The sequence below is a fragment of the Aedes albopictus genome, chromosome 3, assembly GCF_035046485.1.
Source record: "Aedes albopictus strain Foshan chromosome 3, AalbF5, whole genome shotgun sequence".
Taxonomy (NCBI): Eukaryota; Metazoa; Arthropoda; class Insecta; order Diptera; family Culicidae; genus Aedes; species Aedes albopictus.
The window spans coordinates 155,977,918-156,000,932 of record NC_085138.1 but is presented as its reverse complement, the minus strand read 5'-3'; the positions used below and the strand labels follow the sequence as shown (position 1 = coordinate 156,000,932).

The 23,015-nt window shown below is 37.7% G+C and overlaps 1 protein-coding gene across 1 annotated transcript; it reads left to right on the top strand.

The window, feature by feature from the left end:
- Window positions 1–3,633: 3,633 nt before the first annotated feature.
- On the top strand, window positions 3,634–21,628 carry LOC134290029 (solute carrier family 35 member G1-like). The gene is made up of 2 exons (XM_062856967.1): window positions 3,634–3,885; window positions 20,120–21,628. Exons 1-2 carry the CDS (start codon window positions 3,683–3,685, stop codon window positions 20,955–20,957), a joined length of 1,041 nt encoding a protein of 346 aa, XP_062712951.1. The 5' UTR covers window positions 3,634–3,682; the 3' UTR covers window positions 20,958–21,628.
- Window positions 21,629–23,015: the final 1,387 nt, after the last annotated feature.

The window sequence follows — 23,015 nt, the reverse complement described above, 5'->3', positions numbered from 1 at the left end:
GAGAGAATTGACTTTCGAAAATTTTGTATGGGCACAGACTCGTGCGAGGGGGGAGAGGGGTTTGAGGTGGCCAAAAATGAAGTCAGTCTGAGATGACACATTCGCCACACTTAATTCCGATATTATGATATATCAAACAATCGCCACTAATAATTTAGATTCATTATCCGTTTCGACACGAGAAAATCGAGTTTTCTCCTGAACCATGAGCCTGACGTGCGTCACGCGTAGGGCGCTGGGTAGAGAATTCGTTGTCCAGCGCGCTACATCCGACGTTATGCATCACCCGAGATGTTTCATGTTTGGATAAAAATTGTTTGTCGCATTTGAGAAAACTTTGGGTTTCAACCGCGACGTAAATATTAACTCATGATTCCCTACGTTTGAAAATAAGAAATATACACGGCCTTGTGGGGGCGGCCATCATGAAACTGAATGCGATTGATTGTATTATGATATTCGTTTCCAACGTCCCAAGATTCCTCAGAAATTACTGAATCATTTGATTGAGTTGTTTCCTTGATTATTTCAAACATCGAAAGGTAGAACCAGAACCTACAAAGAAAAAAAAACGCATTAATAGTTTCAAATAACAATAAAAAACCAAACCAGTTGCATTTCTTGCAACATAACAATGGTTACAATGGTAACATCGCAAAGGTGAAAAAAATTGACAATTCGAGAGCAGTGAACTGAAATTCTCAGCTACTGTGATGCTGCAAGGGCTGTCGGCAACATCCGTCAAAAACGAATCACCCCTCATCGTAGCGTAAAAAGCTGGACTGGTCCTGATGTTTTCAAACTCTATGAAGGAGTAAAAGAGATAGAATTTCGCCGTGAAGTGGTCTATTGCCGGACCACGCAGTAAGTTTTACGTGAAAAGTACTGTGGAAAAAATCTGCTTTTCAGGGTCTGTGTCAATTGGCGAATTAAAATAAATTTTTACTTAAATTTGACAGTTCAACACTTAAACTTGACAGTTTTCCAGTGGGGTGACACGGCTGTCAAACTCGGTACATCGCCGCTCCACCCAACATCATTTTTGGTACGGCGCGTTTTGGTACCCACTTTCTGGGGCCTGTAGCATAATGAAAATTTTACTAATAATATTAGTCTTGTAGCTTGTAACTTATAATTTTCTGTTGCATAAAAATACTACAAGTACAAGTTACAAGTCCAAAACTACAAGTCGGTTGGACTAATATTATTAGTAGAATTTACAAGTGTATGTTGCATAAACAAACTACAAGTATAAAATATTAGCTATGACTTGTACTTTTGATTACAAGTCTCAAAGGTCTTGTAAAATAATTTACAAGTTAGATTTAAAGTATTGCAGAAGTCATATTTAGTTCTGAATATATCGATTTACCATTTTGATGAACTCAAAAGATATTATTTATCTAACATGTCACCCTTAATTCCAGTTTTCAATTAAATTTGGCAGTATGTATTCGAAACTCTTTGAAGAGAAAATTGCGTTGATGTACACTTTGTATCCAAAATATAATTTCTGCTGAGTCTCTCAAGTTCTCCAAAGTTTCTACAATACCCATCTTTGATTGGAGGTTCTTGGTAAAGTTATGGTTATTATGGTCACTGCATAAGCACAGGTAAAGTTGCAGATGCGAAATAAATTTGAATCAATTGCTTGTATTGCGCATCATTAAGCTAATCAAGAGCTACAATATACATACACTAACTCGAATCGAGTTGTGACATATAAAAGTAGGTAAAAGCTCAACTTTTGCATCCCAGATCACTTGGGATTTTAACAAGAAGCATAATACATGTTGCTAAATCTTTATGCATTGTTTTTCAACCATTACTATTAAATCTTTGGGACATTTTACTAAAAATCTAGGTACTTGCAGTGCCATACTTTCTAAAAAAATATTTCGTCAGAGCGGCCGAAAATTATCCAAACAGCATATGCTTTTCTTCATCTATCGTATAAAGAATGCAAAACTTCGGAATAAATGAAGCTATTTCCGGATGTTACGCGGAAAATGCAGAATATAAACAAACATCAACTGCCATTTCAAATTAATAGTGAACTGTCGGATGAATTTTGACAGGTAAATGAACCAAAACAACTTGTATTTTCATGGTCACTAATAATACAAGTGCTAATAATATTAGTGGAAAGTTGAGCCTTTATGCAACACAAATTATTAGCACTTGTAATATTAGTACTTGTAACTTGTAACTTGTAGCTAATATTATTAGCCCGATTATGCTACAGGGCCCTGGTCGGTTTACCCTAACTTGCTCCTGATTTTCGGGTGTGTGGTTCGTGTGTTGCTAGTGCTTATTTCAGAAATTACACATTTCAAACGAAATCGGTGTTTTTGATGATTGTTTCTCTTTCCTTATCACTTTGCACGATATTATATGTAGCAGCGAAGCAGTGTCGATGTTTCCAGCGCATTTTTTCCATGGATTAAGCAATCAAAACAAAAACATTGGACGCCATGTTGAAATGAATGCTGGGTAGATGATTCTGGCCCTTCGTCATCCCCCTGCAGTTTTCCTAAGGAAATAATTATCGAACTGTCAAGTTTAAGTGAAAATTAATTTTAATTCGCCAATTGACACAGACCCTCAAAACCTTTTCAAAAACACTTCCTAAAACGCGTCTCTGCTGCATGGGCATCAACCATCATCAACCGTCATCGGCTACGCGCGCACGCACACTCTTACATCCACGAATAAACGTCAAGTGTGGAAAATCCAAAACTGAAGGAGGTCCTGGTTGGAAAATTGACTCAGAAAATCGTTGTCTGCCAGCAATATTATGGCTAAATCTAGCTCCAATCGCAGTGATTTTCGGTTTAGTAGCTGTTAAAAGTGATCTGGAAATTGAAACGCATCGGGTACTGGTCCAGTTCGTGAGAGAAACATAAGTGCACGGCAGCACTCACGGCAGCAAGCAGCAGTCTGCTTTCCGAGGAGGAAAATCATCCATCGGTTACCACCCACTTCGCCACCCACCCACCGACCCAAGACACAACACAAGGATGCGTCCCAAGAAAAGGTGAGTGTTGATGAAGAGTCCTTTGAATGTTGTTTTGAAGTGCTTGGAGATTGTTTTGAAAAACATTGAGGATAATATTTGCATTTCACATTTTTATGAGCTTATATGACTACTAAAAAGGGTTTGCAAAAGCAGGTCAGAGAAATTGTTGGTTTTACCTGGATTTTTACGTTAGCTTATAATAAAATGAACCCTTTCGGATCAAAACACGCATTTAAAAACTTCAAAATTTTCGTAAAATTAGGGGAAGTTGTTTTTCTGTAGTGCATTTTGTCAGGTCTGCGTAAAGTATAGTGCGTCTTCATTCAACCGCTTATCACTGACTAGCGGCAAAGAATAAAAATAGATGATATTCTTATTCTTTGCTAGCGGTATGAAATAAAAACCAGAATCACCTCGGGGGGACGTATCAATTAAAAGAATATGCAAGCGTATCCAAGTCCAACCGAGATGATCTAAAGATGAAAATAATTTATTTTTAACCTAATTAACGCTAATCTTATTTCGTCTTTTTCCTTCTCAGCCCATCTCTGGAAATGTCCTAGCCGTGCTGTCTGGCGCACCACCGTTTACATGCTAGAGAAGCGCCGGCCGATAAAAAGTGTGATTGCTGATTTCTGCCGAAACTGAAACACTCGTCGGACCATGCCGGAACACCTGGAGCTGCAACAGCTGGTGGGTGGTGTTCTGCAGGGTGGCGTCCGGCATCGGTCGCTAAGTTGGCTGCAGTGCTCCTGTCCCTACCTGGGCATCATACTGGCTACCATTTCGTCGCTTTTCTTCTCACTTTGTTCGGTGATTGTGAAGGGCCTGGTGGACATCAACCCGATCGAACTGGCTACATTCAGGTGAGTATACGGAAATGAGAAAGAGTATTCGAGAGAGGAGCGTGTTCACCTCGTAGGCCAGAGTATAGCAGAATTTGACCCGACGCCAATCTCAAGGATCTCAAGCTTTATACGGCGTGCCTCATTGACTAGTTGTGCCAGTTTACCCTGCTGGGCTAGGGTTAATACATTCCAAGTTCCAATTCTTGTCCGTTGTTTCGCGCTAAAAGTCGTTGCCGTTGAATCAGTTCGTAATCTTTCATTTTCAGTTTCTGTAACGGTTTTTTTTTTGGGTTTCGGAAACAGTAGGTTGTTAGCCTAAGGTCCCCTACCCACCGTGGTGGGGCTGCCACCTTAGGTATAGCTTCCGGTGGACGAGCATTTCATACGCTATTCTACAGTGTACGCGAGTGTTGATTATGAACTAGATTAAGTCATCGTACAAAAGATAAACAGTTGTTTCACGGCTACTATTCCATTGTTTCTGTAAGAAGGCATCCATGTGGCTAAATAATTAGAAGCTGAGCCTTTGTTTATAATGAGTCCAAGATTTTGACGTGTTTCTCGGTTTCGTCGCTTAGTGGAGTAACCGAAAAGAGTGCTCCAAGGAATTATCTTGGTATTTCCTCAACTGCCCATATTCGCATAACAGTCCCATGTTTGCTGGGTTTCCTATTCACATGGGACTGTTGTGCGAATGGGGGCAGTCAAGCATTCGTCACTCATATTGGCGTTCATTTGAAAATTCCTTCGAAAATTCCTTCACGGATTCCTTCAAAAAAATACTGCAACGATTTCTTCGAAAACATTTTGTATGGATTTATTAAACAGTTTCTCGAAAGTTTTACTACGAGATTCATCTTAGAACTCGTCCAAGAAATTTTCAAAGAATCCATTGGACAAATAATTCAAGAATTCCTCCAAGTATTCCTACAGAAGTTCCTCTAATAAAATCTGTAGGGATTCATTCGAAAAATACTTCTGAAATTCCTCCAAAGAATTCCTTAACATCTATCTACTCTAAGGGTTTCTCCAAGGATTCCTTTTGATTTTTTGCTAGCATACCTCTAGGAACTCTTCTAAAAATTTCTATTGCGATTTTTGATAAGACTCATTCAAAATTCGTTCTAGAAACCTTTTGAACAATCATTCTAAGTTTCCATCAAAAAATTCCCCAGGATTTATTAATTATTCCTTCAGAAATTCCTCCAAAAAATCTGTAGGGTCATCGTGCCCTCAGTAATCTTACATTTCCATATTCATTGTAATCGAAAACAAAGCGATTACGGCACCGATTTATTCCGTATTTTTTTCTAATTATTCGTGTTCAAAATTCAAAAATAAGAAACAAAACAAAAAGTGATTATTTTCTTTGTTTTGAAAGGGATGAAAATGGGAGCGTATATCCTTAACCCTCGAACGATCGCGCTGTTGTATTTTGTACAACACGTTGAAAAAATCTCGCTTTTTGTACTCAGCATTAGCGTGGTGCTGACGCAGGTAGTCAACCGCGCGAGTTACGGAAGGTTAAATAGTTCAGATACTATCCTGAAAAAATCAATAAATGCCTCAGAAGTTTCTCCAAGGATTCCCGCAGGAATTGCTCCTAGGAAACTTTCTTCAAGATTTCTTTAAGAATGCCTACAAGCATCCTTTTATTGATTAATTCAATGCTAAGATAACAAAAAAATCATAGAGGATACATATCTATCGGATATTCTTCAGGAATCGCTTCAAAAATTCCTATGGGAATTTTTTCAAGGATTTCTTAAGTATTTCTTTCAAAAATCTGTTGAAAACTATCCAACTATCCAATCTGTTAAAAACTATCTTCAAGAATCTTGTTAGAAACTCCTGCGAAGCTTGTATCAATCGGATAAAGCAATTCTTTTTTTAAAGGATTATTTTTGGGATTTTTCCTGATTTTGCCATCGTTTTAAGAATTCTACCAAGGCTTTATTCAAAATCCTTAAGGTTTTTTTTTTTCAGAGATGCCTTTAGAAATTCCTTTTAAACTTCCTTTAGCACTTCCGTACTTGCACAAGCGTTCTGTATACAGGAGCTGGGATGCGACGGCGGTCAGACGTCAAACTCGTTTTGACATTGACAGTGCTTTTTAGTTGGAGTTTGACCCAACCAGCGAACAGCCCCATCTAAACGAGCCCCCAACGAACGAATCGGCACTGTAGTTCATCTAATAAATCTTCCTGCGATTTCTCCAAAAAATCGTTCAAAATTTACTCAAGTACTCTTAAAATGATTTTATGAAGCATTTCTCCAAGTATTCCATTAGAAATTCCATACAATATTTCCCCAGGTATTTTACAAATAATTTTGTACAATAATCCTTCAGGAATTATTTCATACAAGGATTTCTTCATGTATTTCTATGATTACCTGCAGGATTTTTTCGAAGATTCTTACACAAATTTCTCTTAGAAATTCTATAGGAATTCCTCCTGAGGGTCCTTTGAGTGTTTTTGTTAGAATCGCTCTAAAAATTTCTCCAATAAGCCTTTCAGAGATTCAGGAATTCCTTCCAATGAATACTTCTTCTTCTTTATGGCTCTACGTCCCCACTGGGACATGGCCTGCCTCGCTTCAACTTAGTGTTCTTTGAGCACTTCCACAGTTATTAATTGAAGGGCATTATTTGCCTGCCATTGCATGAATTATAATTATATAATTATATAGCACAATGATACACTATGCCCAGGGAGTCGAGAAAATTTTCCCGACCAGAACGGGAATCGAACCCGCCGTCTCCAGATTGGCGATCCTTAGCCTTAACCACTAGACTAACTGGAGACCCAGTGAAATTTCCATGGTTGAAAATAATAAAAAAATAGTACGTGTTTTTTTTAGAAAATTTTGAAGAAAAATGCTTAAAAAATAGACCTTTACAAAAAAGGTTCTGCCGTCAATATAAACACAATATTTCAAAAACTAATACCCTTGAAGAATGCCTATAGGTCCACAGAAAAATATAAAAATATTTAAATAAAAAAATGTTGGAAGAATATTTCGAAAATAATATTTTTTTGAGAATTTTCATGCAAAAGTGTTGTTTCGGCCAGGATGTCTTGCCCCACGTTGTGTCTAACTATATACGGGACACGTTTTTCAGTATTTTTTTGGGTTTGGTACCAAAATATGACATTTTTCTCAAATATCTCGGAAACCAATAGAGATATCGCAATTTTGAGCACAAATTTGGCCCAATTGGGTTCTAGAATCACCGATTTAGTCTAGAAAAAATAAGTTTGAAAATTAAATTTGAAATGATTTTTGAAAGTTTGTTCTAGCAAAAATTTCACTTGAACCCTTTGCGCCACCCCTAAATATCAACCGAAATCGCTCATTTTTGAACAGCTGACTTATTTCGACTAGTGGATCACTTTCTACTTGAGAAATCATATATCGGAGAGATTTTTTGAAACTAGCCCCACCCTAATGCTACAGGGAGCCCAACGTGCTGTTAGGCTGACGAAACTACCGTACAATAGGCAGCGCAGCTAGCTGTAGGTATCAATGGGCCGTTTCTCACACGCTTCGCAGCTTGGTTTGGTTTGAAGCAGCCTGTGATAACGCCGGCCGACGACGTTGGAGCGATATCCAACAGGGTCTTTTTTTTTTTTTTTTCAAAAAACGCCCTGGCGGAGCCTCTAAACGATTTTTTAGAAAATCGAAATGTTCTACAATAATGCTTCAAATATACATATCTTTCATTTAAGGGTTGAGCACCTGGACTTTTCGAACATCGATTTTTTTGGGACAGCCTACTGTACTTACACTTTGTACAGCGCCTAAATCTGTTCTATTCTTGGAGAGACGAACCAGCCAAGGGCTGAAAGTCTCTTTAACGTTGAACCATTCGTCATTGAAATCATTGCCATCATCAAGAATTTAAAAGCAGTTTTCTCGTTCAAAACAAAAGATTTTGCCATGAAAATGTATTCACTGCATTCCACATAAGGAATGGAATACAGTGAATATATTTCCATGGTCATTGTTTTGATTTACAGTGAAAAAACTGCTTTTCGTTTTCCGAAAAATGATGACGGATGCTTGAGCCTTAATAAAGACAAATCAATCAATCAATGTTCTATTCTTATTCTACTATTTATATCGAACTAATTGCCTTTGCGCTGCTGTCACTTTTCTACCTCGTCCATGGTAGAATGATGAGCACGAGGATGTTGATGTGTGGGCTCTTGTTTCTTTTCCAGTCCGATTGGGTCCAATAGGAGTTGCCGGTTAGCCGATATCCAAGTTTCTGGGTACGTTAGAGCATATGCTCAGAAGAGCATGCTACGTTAGAGCATCGCTCTTGGGGAGAAGAGCAACTGACGAAAATTGCAAGTGCCTGGGCTGGGATCGAACCCATGACCATCCACTTATGAAGTAGACGTGTAGCAACTATGCCACGGGCCCCGCGAAAAAACTGCGTTTTGCCATTGCAGATATCATTGAGTTATGAGATGAGTTGTCAAATGCTCCCTCAATGTCAAGGAAAGCCGCTCTCAAAGATCTTTCAAGTTTTGTAACAAATGCATGTTTAGACACGGACACGTTTAATGCTTCCAGTGAGCTATTCGCTCTTTTAAGGAAGCACGACACTAGACAACGGACTAGCATGCAACGCCCAGTGGCACAGCCGAAAACTTTTCCTGACAGCTGAGGCGGGAATCGAACCTGCGCTCCTTAGCACGATGCGACTAAAGGCTTGGTGACCTTAGCCGCACGACCACGAAGCCACACGTAACGCTGTTATTGATGATTTGCCTTCCTGATACGCAAACTGATGTTTGCTGAGAAGAATTTTGATTTGAGAAGAATTCATCAATATTTTTTTCCATAGTTTTAAGCAGAACTGACGATAAGCTTATCGGCCTGAAGGATTTTGGTGATGTTTTAACCTTTTTATTAACCTTTGAGATAAAAGTTGCCCGTACTTTTTGCCAAACTTCTGCTAAACTTGCTTGAAAGAGTTTTGTTAATATGGGTGTTAAAATCGCCTTACCCTTCTGAAGTAGAACAGGATAAATTCCATCTCTACCTGGTGATTTGAAGGGTTCAAAGGTGTTATTGCTTAGAAACCGGCGGCAGCTAGGTCCAAATTCGATTAATTTATTCAATTGTTGATGTAAATTATAAAATTCATACAATGCGCAATTTTTACTAAAGGTAAACATAAATTTAGACGCAAATAACTTACTTTTAGTGATCTAGCTACAATCTACTTTCTAACAACTATGCTCCGTCTCGATTAGTCTGGGAACCCCTGAATCTATATTGGCATTGGAGTATTTCTATGTATGCTAATTATGGTCTTTCTCATGAACTGTGTTCTTACCTCGGATTTAGCTAATGCTGCTTTACATCCGAGGCTTGTTAGGGTCTCAAGCTACCTTCTGCTCCTGTGCGCCTAGTAATAATGTTTTCAACTTTGTGACATAGATTATGTTCGCCAGATCTCATTCGAACTCACCTTAAGGTTATTAATTTGAATTTACTGGTAATCATACGACTGAGGGCAATTCAATTTGGGTTAATTCACTTTCTTAGGGCTAGATGGTATAGTGTTAGGTACTAGTTAATAGTTTACAGTTTGTTTTAGCAGTTTAATTCGCTAAGGAAGTCTTCAATTTTTGCAACTCATCATTTCGCTAGTGTTGTTATTTACTTCCGGCTCGTTTCGTTGATCCTCTCGCTGGGACCGGGTGTGGCACACACTGGTGTATGCCTAAGTGGGGTCACCGATGTATTGCATATGGATGAAGCGCAGGTAACAGCTGTCAATCGCCTTTATTCTCATTGGTCTTGTCTTCATTAGAATTAACAATAGAACAGGATAAATGAGTTCTCATCATTAGTTCTATAGAGGCTTTCCACGAAGCAGCACGAAAAAAATCCATTTTTTTAAATTTTGCATTTTTGATTTGCATAAAATTTTGCACAGCTGTTCTAATCAATATAAATAACTATTTTTTCATATTAAAACTTTTTATTGAGTCTCGACTAACTCTCAAATAGGACCTATGAAAAAATGGAACACATGCAAATGAAAAATCATATCTCTGAAACTGCTTGTTTGATCGGAAAACTGTCTTCGGCAAAGTTGTAGATTAATAAATGGTGGCTCTCAGAAAAATACACATTGAAAAATTTATTTAGTTTTTCTTCTAAAAAAACTGAATTTTGTTACTAAAAATTAAATATCTCAAAAAGTTATTTTTTTACCTTCGTGATATTTTGTGAGAATAAAGTTCATTCTGTTAGCTACCATCTGTAGAAATTTCATAATGGTAAAAAAACGTACAAAAAAGTTATGGCACTTTGAACATTTTCGGTTGTGTGTTTTTTAGAGTGTATGACGAATTCACGCAAACTCGCCGTAGGGGTTTGGCAAAACTGTCTCAGAATCCGATGGAATTTCTTAGCTTTAAAGACGTATTTTAAAGCAAGATTGCATACGTTGTTTTTTTTTATTTACCTAGACTAATATTTGAAAAGGTCTAAAGTATTTGATCGTTTTTTACTCAATATAACTTAAAAATGACATTACCTACAAAAAAGTTATGTATGGGTGACTTTTAGATAATCATGTGAACTTTCATAACATTGAAAAATGTCAATACGCTTTAAAAGTAAAAAAAGTGCAAATAAGAAAAATTATTTCAATTTGCAAAACATGACATATTTGTAATTATTGAAAATTTTGCCATATATCGCAAGATGCGCACTTTTGAAGAAAAGCATTTCTGAGGTACCGTGATTTTGGGTGAAACTGATCAGTGGGGTGAAATTGATCGACGTGAGGGTCATGTTCATTTGGTAAAAATAATGCTTTAAACTTAAAACAATTTGTAGAAAATGACCATCATCCGGCTAAAGGATTATTGAATGATGAGTTACATGTTTTACATTCAATTTGTCACATAGTTCTGTATTAAATTCAATATTTTCCGTAATTGCGTGTTTGGCGAACCTCAAATACCCTTTCAAACTTTTGTTACCGTGGCTGTATCGCACATGTAATGAATATTCGAATGGATGCTTTTAGCTGCCAAGTATTTGCTAAACACGATTTCATAATCAAAAATTTTATAAATGTTCAAATTTATACATAAAATTGCACTTTTCGGAAGTAATCACTTTTTCAGTATGAAAAGTGCATACTTTAAGGCGTTTTCATGAAATTTATTAAATTTAAAACTTGAATAATTAAAAATTGAGAAAACTCGTTAAACTTTTGCGCAACATTTCGCATTCTGAGGTTGTTAATTCAGGTGGAAAACATATTTTTGGCACATGCAAAGGTATTTCATTTACTGATCAATTTCATCCCGAAAGCAAAATTATTGATTTTTTATTTTAAATGATATTTACCTATTGCAATAAAATGATTTGTAGTAAAAGTTTCAATCTCGTTGACTGATGAGAATCGTGGTCGTACTTGTTTATTGCTTTGAGTTTGACTGTACGTTGGATGATATCTTTAATTGGCAATTCAGTCTAATTTGGTCAATCAAAAAGAACTATATGTTTTCTTAACCCGACGTTTCGGTCCTTATTGGACCTTTTTCAAGGATTCTGTAATGTTTGAGTTTGACCATATCGCTGCATTCGAAATCACGGTAGCATTAGTAGAACATTTTTGACAGCTCCTCCCCTCTTAAAGTATATTCTCCTATACCTAATAGAAGGCTCCTAGCAATATCATAAACTTCCTCTAAAATGCTACGTCTTTAATGGGCGGTTCCTAACAACAAATACTTCATGTCATCATTTTGCGTGTTTCCCCTCGGTAGAAAACAAAAGATTTTATCCAGGGCGTTTTTTACAGATATTAAATTAAACATAGCTCCATATGTTTAAATCACAAGTCTATCTAATGCAAAGTATTTATTTTATTCTCTTATGAATAAGAAAACTTTTAAGTTGAAATTCGACTTCTGGCTGATGTTCTGAATTTCTGTGTAACAAATCTGGTGTTCTGGTTCAAAAGAGAATCCTAAATTATATTCTTTGTATTGGATAGATTTATAATTGAAACATGTAAAGCTATGTTCAATATCAATATGTGAAAATCCACGTATAAAAATACCCAAAAATTGGTTTGACTCAAAAAAAAAAAAAACATTTTGTGTTGGGTTAGATTTGGATAATAGCAATTTAATTACTTTGATCCATTTTGAATTCTATTCTTATTGGTTGGTGTGGGGTTTGGTTCTCCGAAATATGATTAATTTAATTTCGCAAATGGGCATGTATTCCAAATTGACATCAATTTATTTTTTAACTTTTTTTAGCATGATCGTTTTTTTCAATATTTCAATTTTTTACTTGGAAGTTTACACAAATTCCTTAAAGTCACACATACCACACTTTTTTGCAGGTCATGTTATTTTTAAGTTATATTGGTATAAATAAAATAGTCAAAAACTTAAGCCCTTTTCAAATATTAGTGTAGATAAATTTAAAAAAAAACAACAAAGTATGCAACGTTGCTTTAAAGTACATAGTCTTCATACCTACACAATTCCATTGAAATCTGAGAGGGTGCTGCCAACCCCAAAATCTAGTTTGCGGGAAATTCGTCATGCACTCTAAAAAAACACGCAACCAAAAATGTTCAAAGTGCCGTAACTTTTTTGTACATTTTTTTACCACTATAAAAATTTTACAGATGATAGCTAACAGAATGAACTTTATTCTCACAAAAAAACACGAAGGTAAAAAAATAACTTTTTGAGATATTTAATTTTTAGTAACAAAATTCAGTTTTTTCAGAAGAAAAACTAAATAAATTTTTCAATGTGTATTTTTCTGAGAGCCGCCATATATTATTCTACAACTTTACTGAAGACACCTTTCCGATCGAACAAGCCGTTTCCGTGTTATATTTTTTTATTTGCTTGTGTTCCATTTTTTCATAGGCCCTATTTGAAAGTTAGTCGAGACAAAATATGAACTTTTGATATGAAAAAATGGTTTCTCACATGAAAAGGAATAGTATACAAAAATATCAAGTACCGTAAACCGGGGTCAAATTGATCAGCGGGGTGAAATTGATCACTCGGGTACTACATTGTAATTCCATACTAGGAACTCTTAAGCGTCGTAATGATCTTAAACTTTTTACGTCATCTGATTCGTAGATGTCTAGAGATGAGTGTAGACTTTTAATTTTTTAGAAAATGTTAGTTTTGCCTTATTTTTTCAAGGAATTTGCAATGTATTTCTCATTTAGCCGAAATCATTGCTACTAAACAATCAATTGCTAATAGGACTTCCGTGAATTCTCTGTTTTAACATTTTTGTGGAGCCTTGGTAGGGATGTAATGCAGCTAATCAGAAAATGAAATAGTTATAAAAAGTTCATTTTATGAAGAAATAGTAATTTTTTGTGAAGGAAATCACTTATTTTAAATGAAATTGCCTAACTTTAGGCGTTTGTGGGGAAATTTCGAAATTTAATTTTGCATTTAAAGTAATAAATTCACTAGTTGTAAGATTTTAAACGCTTTATTCGGTTTTAGAAGAGCAAAATTAAGTGGTGAAGGAAATTTTCCTTTCCAACCGATGCTTAATTGTATACTGATCAATTTCGCCCCAAAGTGGCATTTCCATTTTTTGATATTTGAAGTTATTTAACTTAAAGTTTAAATTTGTTGAACAAAATTCTGGCACATGGTTCCATGGAGATCCACTGGGTACTGGTTTTACAGAAATTCTTTTGGTAATATTTGAAAAGGCACTGATGTTATCCGCAAAAGTTGTTTTAAAGTGATCAATTTGACCCCGGATTACGGTAAATTAAAAACATCGATTAAAATGGATTCGTGCTGGTCCGTGGAAAGCCTCTATAGTTTCATTAGCAATTGTAGTGAAAGAACCATTTTCTTTCATCAAAGTCCCCAGCCCATTTGAGTGATCTTTATCAGGAGTATTTTCTATGTTTTCACATGTATGCCTCCAGTAGACCGATGCAAATTTTGAAATTTTCGCTCCCCTATGCTTAAACGATCACAATTTGGGTTCTGATTATCCTGCCAAAATTTGAGATTTTTTGGATCAAATTTGATTGAGCACACGCCATTTGAAGTTTGCATGGAAATTACTATGGAAAATGGAATCTTTTATTTGCACAAGCCGAAATATCTTTTCATGATATCTTAAAAATAAAACCGATATGGATTCACATAGCCTAAACATAAATCTATCAAAGTGCCGAAGATACATGACACGTAAAACCTATAGAAAAATTGTTATTCATTTAAATTTTAATTCAAATCTTTAGTAATGATGTTTTACTTTTCGTCTTGGGAACACTGCGTGGGGTAAATTATGCCTAGTAGGCAAGGAAAATTATGCAACGCAGTGTGTCAAAATAAAAACACAATTCGCTGCAGCTAGAGCGGCACCAAGAATGTTAACTGCTAATAATCATCCGTTCTACTGCCATTTCCTCAAGTTGTGTTTACGCGGACCGAGGAAGGAGTCTAACAACTTCCGTATAGGGAACTGCATGAAATTCTCTCCTTCTCTTTCACTCTAACAGAAATCTTGTAAACAACAAGGCCACGAAACTTCAAAATCCCATACAAAATCAAAACAGTGCGGTGCCCTATTCTCTGGACTGACGACTGTAGGGTCAAAAAACAACATTGCATTGGGTTGTCAATAATCCCTTACATTCGGTGCCATGCACGGCAACCACCACCATGTACCTTGTACCGACTTTTTGAGCCCTCTAAGCAGAATACCCTCTTCGAATGAGTGAAATCAGTTTTGTACACTCGTTCGGGTACCACCACAGACTTAAATTTTATCCTACTAGATTTCAATATGACATTCGAAAGACATTTCTAGGAATAAATGAGCAATTTTCTGGGAAAATTTAATGATTGTATTTATTTGTCTAGCCATAAAATGTTATGAAAGTGTCCTTTGAATTTATTTATGTATCGGCTCGTATGTAGTTCGGATAGTCTGTGACAGGGAACGTTATCCCCTGAAGTTCAATTGTTTAAATGACGGCCGTTCACTTCCAGATTAAGATTCAGATTGAGTTGTCGAGCGTTAACTGTAAGATGAGCCAATATCGTATTCCAGAGTACCTGGAAGTGGAGGAGTATTCTTATCATCAATTTGCGACTGTTTGTCTCCATCCTAAGCTGCATCCTGTTACTCCTCGACCAATTTACCATCACGGAAAAAAAACAAGAGTAGCAGTACTCGCTGTTGCTGCACGCCATCGCATTCCCATTTTGACATTTTGCTTTGTAAAATTTTCATTTGGCCTACTAGGAAGAATTTTGCTCTCGCAGTGTTCCCAAAAGTTAAAGTAAAAGAGCATTGCTAAAGATTTAAAATCAAATTTTATTGAATAACAATTTTTCTATGGGTTTTACGTATCATGCATCTTCAGAACTTTGATAAATAACTGTTTAAGCTATTTGAATCCATATAGGTTTTATTTTTAAGACATCATGGATAGATACTTCAGCCCGTGCAAATGAAAGATTAGCTTTTCCATAGTAATTTCCATGAAAACTTTAAATGGCGTGTGCTCAATCAAATTTGATCCAAAAAATCTCAAATTTTGGCAGGATGATCAGAACCCTAATTGTGATCGTTTAAGCATAGGGGAGCGAAAATTTCAAAATTTGCATCGGTCTAGCCTCCAGGTTATCCTTTTCGATCGTCTTATTTCCTTATTATAAGGAGTGAGGGTTTCTTTATATTGTACCCACTGTCGTTTCGCCCAGTTAAAGAGTTTTCTGGTCTTTTTACGAAGTTTCTGTAATTTGTTGTTCCACCATGGTACATCTCTATTTGTAGACTGTTCCTTGACGACGCAACTCTTATTAAATGCATGCATAATAGGCCTCTCCAGCTTTTCAAAAATGTTCTCTGATTCTCAAGTCCACCCCCATATTTTGATTGGCATCCTAAAAGAAGTAACTGGTCAAAATTTCAGCCAAATCCATTGAAATTAAGAGGTGCATCAAATCAATTTTGTGTTTTTCGACTATTTTTGAACTTCAAAAAATCATAACTACACTAAAACTTGTCAAAACTTAATTCTTTTGGCAGAAATTGAAAGATATACTTGTTTGCTACAACTTCTCCGAACAACGTGTGCCAATAAAATTGAAGGAAACATGTGTAATTATCACATTTGTAATCAGAAAAACCTGAAAAAGTTGATTTTCTGATAGATTTCGTTTTGGAACACCCTAATATACATAATAAGTTTGATACTGTAAAACGGCATCATATTATCTCATGTTTTTTGGTTATTTGCTTCTTTGACACCAATGCTGTAGGAGTTGAGCAAAAATTACTAAAATTCGTGAAAGCCAAATGTGGCCTAAAAACTAGCTTTTCGGGTGCAATCACGCTTTGGCGCGCAAAAAGTGGCATCGCGTCAGCACTGATATGATAGCCAACACCTGTCATCACGCTTGTTTGTTATCACCCGCGGTAGGGGGTAGCCAAGGCAAACTACAAGGAAGCAAAGCTACTACCGTAAACCGGGGTCAAATTGATCAGCGGGGTGAAATTGATCACTCGGGTACTGCATTGTAATTCCATACTAGGAACTCTTAAGCGTCGTAATGACCTTAAACTTTTTACGTCATCTGATTCGCAGATGTCTAGAGATGAGTGTAGACTTTTAGTTTTTTAGAAAAAAGTCAGTTTTGCCTTATTTTTTCAAGGAATTTGCAATGTATTTCTCATTTAGCTGAAATCATTGCTTCTAAACAATCAATTTCTAATTGGACTTCCCGTAGATTCTCTGTTTTAACATTTTTGTGGAGCCTTGGTTGGGGTGTTATGTAGTTAATCAGAACAAGAAATAGTTATAAAAAGTTTATTTTTTGAAGAAATAGTCATTTATTGTGATAGAAATCACTTATTTTAAATGAAATTGCCTACCTTTAGGCGTTTAAGGGGGAAATTTCTAAATTTAATTTTGCATTTAAAGTATTAAATACACTAGTTGTAAGATTTTTGACGCCTTATTCGGTTTTAGAAGAGCAAAATTAAGCGGAGAAGGAAATTTTCTTTTCCAACCGATGCTTAATTGTATACTGATCAATTTCGCCCCAAAGTAGCATTTCCAGTATTTTGATATTTGGAGTTATTTAAGGTGAATATATAACGAAGCCACACCTCAAATTTTCAAAAGCACAAATCTGAAGAACCGAATGTCAGTTTGCCCTGAAAAGTTGATCGATTGGTCACCGCCAGCGGGTTACCAATCGATCAACTTCTCAGCGCAAACCAACTTTCGGTTCTTCAGATTTGTGCTCTTGAAAATTTGAGGGGTGGCTTCGTTATATATTCACCTTAACTTAAAGTTCAAATTTGTTGAACAAAATTCTGTCACATGGTTCCATGGAAATCCATAGGGTACTGGTTTTCCAGAAATTCTTTTGGCAATATTTGAACAGGCACTGGTGTTATCTGCAAAAGTTGTTTTAAAGTGATCAATTTGACCCCGGATTACGGTACGTTCACTACAATTTCGCGCCACAGCGTGATTGCCCCCAAAAAGCTAGTTTTTAGGCCACATTTGGCTTTCACGAATTTTAGTAATTTTTGCTCAACTCCTACAGCATTGGTGTCAAAGAAGCAAATAACCAAAAAACATGAGATAATATGATGCCGTTTTACAGTATCAAACTTATTACGTATATTAGGGTGTTCCAGAACGAAATACATATATCAAAAAATCAACTTTTTAAGGTTTTTCTGATCAGAAATGTGATAATTACACATGTTTCCTTAAATTTTATTGGCACACGTTGTTCGGAGAAGTTGTAGCAAACAAGTATAGCATTCAATTTCTGCCGAAAGAATTAAGTTTTGACATGTTTTAGTGTAGTTATGATTTTTTGAAGTTCAAAAATAGTCGAAAAACACAAAATTGATTTGATGCACCTCTTAATTTCAAAGGATTTGGCTGAAATTTTGACCAGTTACTTCTTTTAGGATGCCAATAAAAATATGGGGGTGGACTTGAGAATCAGAGAACATTTTTGAAAAGCTGGACAGGCCTAATGCATAATCAAACTTGAAAATTGAGGTTTCCTCAAATGATTCAATAGTGTTTGTGTTAATTGCTAACGTGTTATCCATTGTTGCTAGCTATATATTATACAGCTCCCAGTTTGTCTTTCTGGGATCTCTAATAGTTTGTATGAGTTGTTGACCAGCATCATATTCAAACAATATTTGCTTATGGTCAGATAACGATATTTCGTCGCATGCCAATTTGTGATCTTATCTGTGATAGTTGGACTACACAAAGTTAAATCAAGAACCTCCTCTCTATTTATATTCATAAACGTTGGGATACGTCTGTTACATATATCTATGTTATTGTTAGAAATATATTCTAAAAATTAATCACCTCTGTCGTTGATGTCCGTGCTTTCCCATACAGTGTGATGGGCATTTGCATCACAACCTATTATGAATGCCTTATGTTGCCTTCTGCAGTATTTGACAAACGCCGCTACTTCTGGTGGAGGCACTTCTCCCAGGTCTCCAGGAAAATATGCAGATGCAATGCAAATTTCAATTTTCCCGTGAGTTGTTAGTGTTGGTACGTCCAGCATAACTGCAACGACGTCCTTATTTATGAATTCTGTATTTTTTTTTTTTTTTTTTTTATCTGTATTAACGAGATTTTTAGCCCTGGGCTAGTTCATCTCGGGACCCACGCTTTACTTCCCTTCCGAAGGAAGAACTCACATTTTGTGAGTTTGTCGGGAGTGGGATTCGATCCCAGGTCCTCGGCGTGATAGTCACGTACAAAAGTTTGTACGTCAGTCCGGTCGGAGAAAACAGTGACCAAAGCGTAGGCGATAAAAAGTCGAAGAAAATCGTAGGCGATCAAAGTCGATAAAGCCGTCAAGAAAGCTCCACTGAAAATACAGTGAGGTACAAACGGATCGACACAAGAGCACCATAGCGGACGCCATTACACCATGACTCCGTATATTGAACGTTTCCAGAAATCTAACAAGAAAACGTGCATCTAATCCTTGAAAAAGGTTAAATAAATAACCGAAACCGTCGGGTTAAAATGCAATAATCGTTTTTGCAAACGTTTAGAGACTGCCAAGGCCGAAAACACCCCCTCTGCCGGTTCAAACACCAACAGTCGTAACGAAAATCAAACTAGTATCCTACTCTTATTTGGCTTATTTGCCCACGGCTCCTGGATGAAACAACATCCAGTTTGCTCGCAGTGAACCTTTTGCAAAGTATGGTGGTCGCTCCCTTCGCATGGTGTGCGGCTACGTGGTCGTGCGGCTAGGGTCACCAAGCTCTTAGTCGCATCGTGCTGAGGAGCGCGGGTTCGATTCCCGCCGCAGCTGTCAGGAAAAGTTTTCGGCTGTGCCACTGGGCGTTGCATGCTAGTCCGTTGTCTAGTGTCGTGCTTCCTTCAAAGAACGAATAGCTCACTGGAAGCATTGAACGTGTCCGTGTCTTTTAAAGGTTCACTTGGCCGAATTTTAAGTTTTTAGGGCTAAATTTGATCAGGTTCGCCGCTTGGCCGGGGATTTAATACTGCCCCAACATTGGTTCCACGGCTCCCTTGAACTCTTCGCTTCTTGGATTTTCGGGGCGCTATTACCAAGTACTGGATCTTCGTTTTTCGATGTGATTGTACTTTTTGTCGATACCGATATTTGTAGCGTGGCTAGAGTTTTTAAGGGGTTTTCTGTGTCCTCTTAACACTACTGGGTCCTGGGATTTGAGCACTTTGATCTACGAACATCGTGCCATCTCCAATACTTGTATGGGTCTTTCTTGTGAGAATCACAATCATCCCTTAGCTCTGGTCTTTCACTACTGCCTTCCTCGTTCCACTTTCGTGCGTTTCATTCGTTCCGCATATCCGAATTTGATATCCAAACTAAAATCACTTTTTTATAGAGTTCAGAGATACTACATCAACTGTGAAAACTGTGTAATTCTCAAGATATTCATTTCTAATGTTCTGTCCTAAAAGTAAAACGATGGCTGGACGAATATGGGTTAATATTTTTTTCTCAAGTATACAGACTCAAGGAAGCCTACCGTGAAAAAAAGTTTTCATAAACTATTTTGTTCGTTTGTATTTTTTATAACGACAAAAGTTGGAATTGTCTTACCTGCGCAAAGTTTGATACGTACGGTACATGGTACTTTATGCTAACTGAGAAAACCTTATTCTCTTCCGCAGGTTCATCGGCGTCCTGCTGCCATCGATCCCCATCGCCATCTACAAGGAGCAGAGCTTCTTTCCGCGAGGCAAACGAATCATTCTGGTGCTGCGATGTTTCGTCGGAACGACGGGCCTGATGCTGAGCTTCTACGCCTTTCGCCATATGCCGCTGGCAGACGCTTCGGTAATTATATTTTCCACACCGGTATTCGTAGCGATATTCGCACGGTTGTTCCTCCGGGAGCAGTGCGGAATGTTCAATGTGATAACGATCCTGCTGACGCTGGTGGGGGTAGTGCTGATCACCCGGCCGCCGTTCTTCTTCCACGAAGATTCGACCAGCTTGGTGGACGAACAGGTCATCGAGGCTAACTACGATGTGTGGGGTCCGGTGGCGGCCCTGTCGTCCACTCTGTTCGGGGCCAATGCTTACGTACTGTTGCGTGCCCTCAAGGGGCTGCACTTTTCCGTGATAATGACCAACTTTGGGGCGTTCGCATTGGTTTACACGCTGATTGTTTGCTACTATTTGGGCGCACTGTGCTGGCCCTTGTGTGGATCGGACCGGCTGCTGGTCATAGCCCTGGCACTGTTCAGCTTCGGGGGTCAGATTCTGCTTACGCTGGCGTTGCAATTCGAACAGGCTGGCCCTGTGGCGATTGCACGGTCAGCGGACATCGTGTTTGCCTTCATCTGGCAGATCATGTTCTTCAAGGAGACGCCCAACGTTTACTCGGTGCTGGGAGCACTGTTGGTGGTGAGTTCGGTCGTTTTATCTGGACTCCGGAAGTGGGCCCTGGCGTTACCGAGGGATTCGGACTTGAGGAAAAGGTTAAAATTTCTGGTCATAGAGTAGGAATGTTTTTGAGCATAATAGGGCAATCCATGGGATAGTCTTGTTAAGTTCAAAGCGCCACTGACTGTTGGAAGCCGCATACTAGCCTCTAATGTTTAACACTAATACTAACTCACACAAGTACACATACACGGAAATCAAACTATAGAACGCTACCAAATCGGATAGGAATGCAAACAGCTACACTGAAGGCAAAAGAAACTTACTTCTAAAACACGAGATATATGATATTATCATATTCATTTTTAAAATGTCCGAAGGAGTTCAGTCGGGAATAGGTAGTATAAAATGGATTCCATCGAGGTAATGGGAGTCCTTTGAAAAAGGAATTGTGATTGTTTTGCGTAGACGCCGGGAAGATGTAAGTCGTTATATTTGCCATGCTGCATAAAGTTAATGAATATTTAACAAAACGTTAGGAGAATGGCTGAATGAACCTTAGTAAGAGTAATTATTTGACATCACTTAACACGAGTTTGCAATGCAAATCGTAAACTTATAATTTCGTACAAGGGTTCTCACAGAATTTCTTGATGTTGGATTTCATATAATTCTTTCAAAATGTCCTTGTAAGCATTTCGTAGAGCTCCCTGAGAAAGCCTAGCATAATATTTTACGAGTACTTAATGTGCAGCTTATTTGGGAATACATGCGACTATTTCAGCATGAGTGTGGGCGGTAATAGCTACTCCTCTCTGGAGCCACCAAACGTGGCGTCAGCACAATCTTCCAATTGGCAGCACGATTGGTGCGGTGTTCCTCTAGCGGTGGGACTAGACCAAATACTTACAAATAAATACGCGATGATGAATCGACAATGATCAAGATGACGAAACCCACAATCGTTTTACGGTACCGTTGCGAAGGGATACGGTATTACATTCTGTGTGTGCCAACCAACAGACAAGACGGAACGCGTTACTTTTGAACACCGATACTACTCACTCAGGGTAGGAGGTTGAAGTAGGAGAATAGTTGAACGTCCAGATCGTGTAATAGTGTTTAGGCCTTTCTAGACTCATGCCAACGTTCTCGCAATCAGAACCTTAGCTTACCAGAGTGAGAAATAGTTCGATAAATTCAATTATCGGGGACTCGTCTAAAATCGTGTGTAGTAGCACTTAGGCCTTTCTAGACTCAAAATTCTCCTCCAAAAGGGACTGGCTACCCGAACAGAATTACCAGAGTGAGAAAGTTTGATCGATCCAATGTTTTACGACTTCCACGATTCTAAGTATCAACACTTTTGAAGGATTGAATTATCCAATCAAGAGATCAGAATAATTTAGGCTTCCCAAGTGCAATTTCAGGATCAAAGGTATTTGAGTAGCAAAATACTTATCCGGGAGGTATCTAGTGTGGAGTCCAAAAACAAAACTGACTGTCGTCTTTATTGATCTTCCCCTTTTATAGCCGCAGGGCCTACCAAAAATTACACATGATCTTTCTTGAAAGGGTGATGAAATAATGGCTCTCGTTACGATCTACGCATTTACACTTTTGATACGTGTATTAACATGAATATATGAGCGGCCAGAGTGTTAGAATGATCTTTCGTGGGTACATGGTTTTTCGTGTTTGCACTGGAGAAATACTTTCTTCTCCGAGGAGAGAACTTACATGAGCTTTTTTGAATTTCAGCAATCTCTCCAGCTACATGATTCAATTGTGTTTGAACAGAATTACGACTACAATTCATATTTTGCACGCCCCCGATGACCGGCTGACCTAATTTTCAAGATCCAGTTCAATGATGGATTTAATTACAAAATGTTTTTTACAAAACTTAGGTAAAATTACTGAAAGATCTAAAAAAAATCCTGGTGAAATTTTCAGACGAATTCTTGGTGAACTTCTTCCTAATAAAATACTATACCTCAAAATTAAAGATTTTGCTTCTGCAAACCTGAGTATCTGTTCTTCAGGAGGAGCAGTTCGCAACAGGGGTGGCTGATCGACGTCCAAGTGCTAGGGAAGGACTCGAAGCTCAACTGTGCACCCTCGTCTTCCGGAATGTTAGGTGTTTGGTGTCAGGGTGTCAGGCAAGCAGGACGTCGT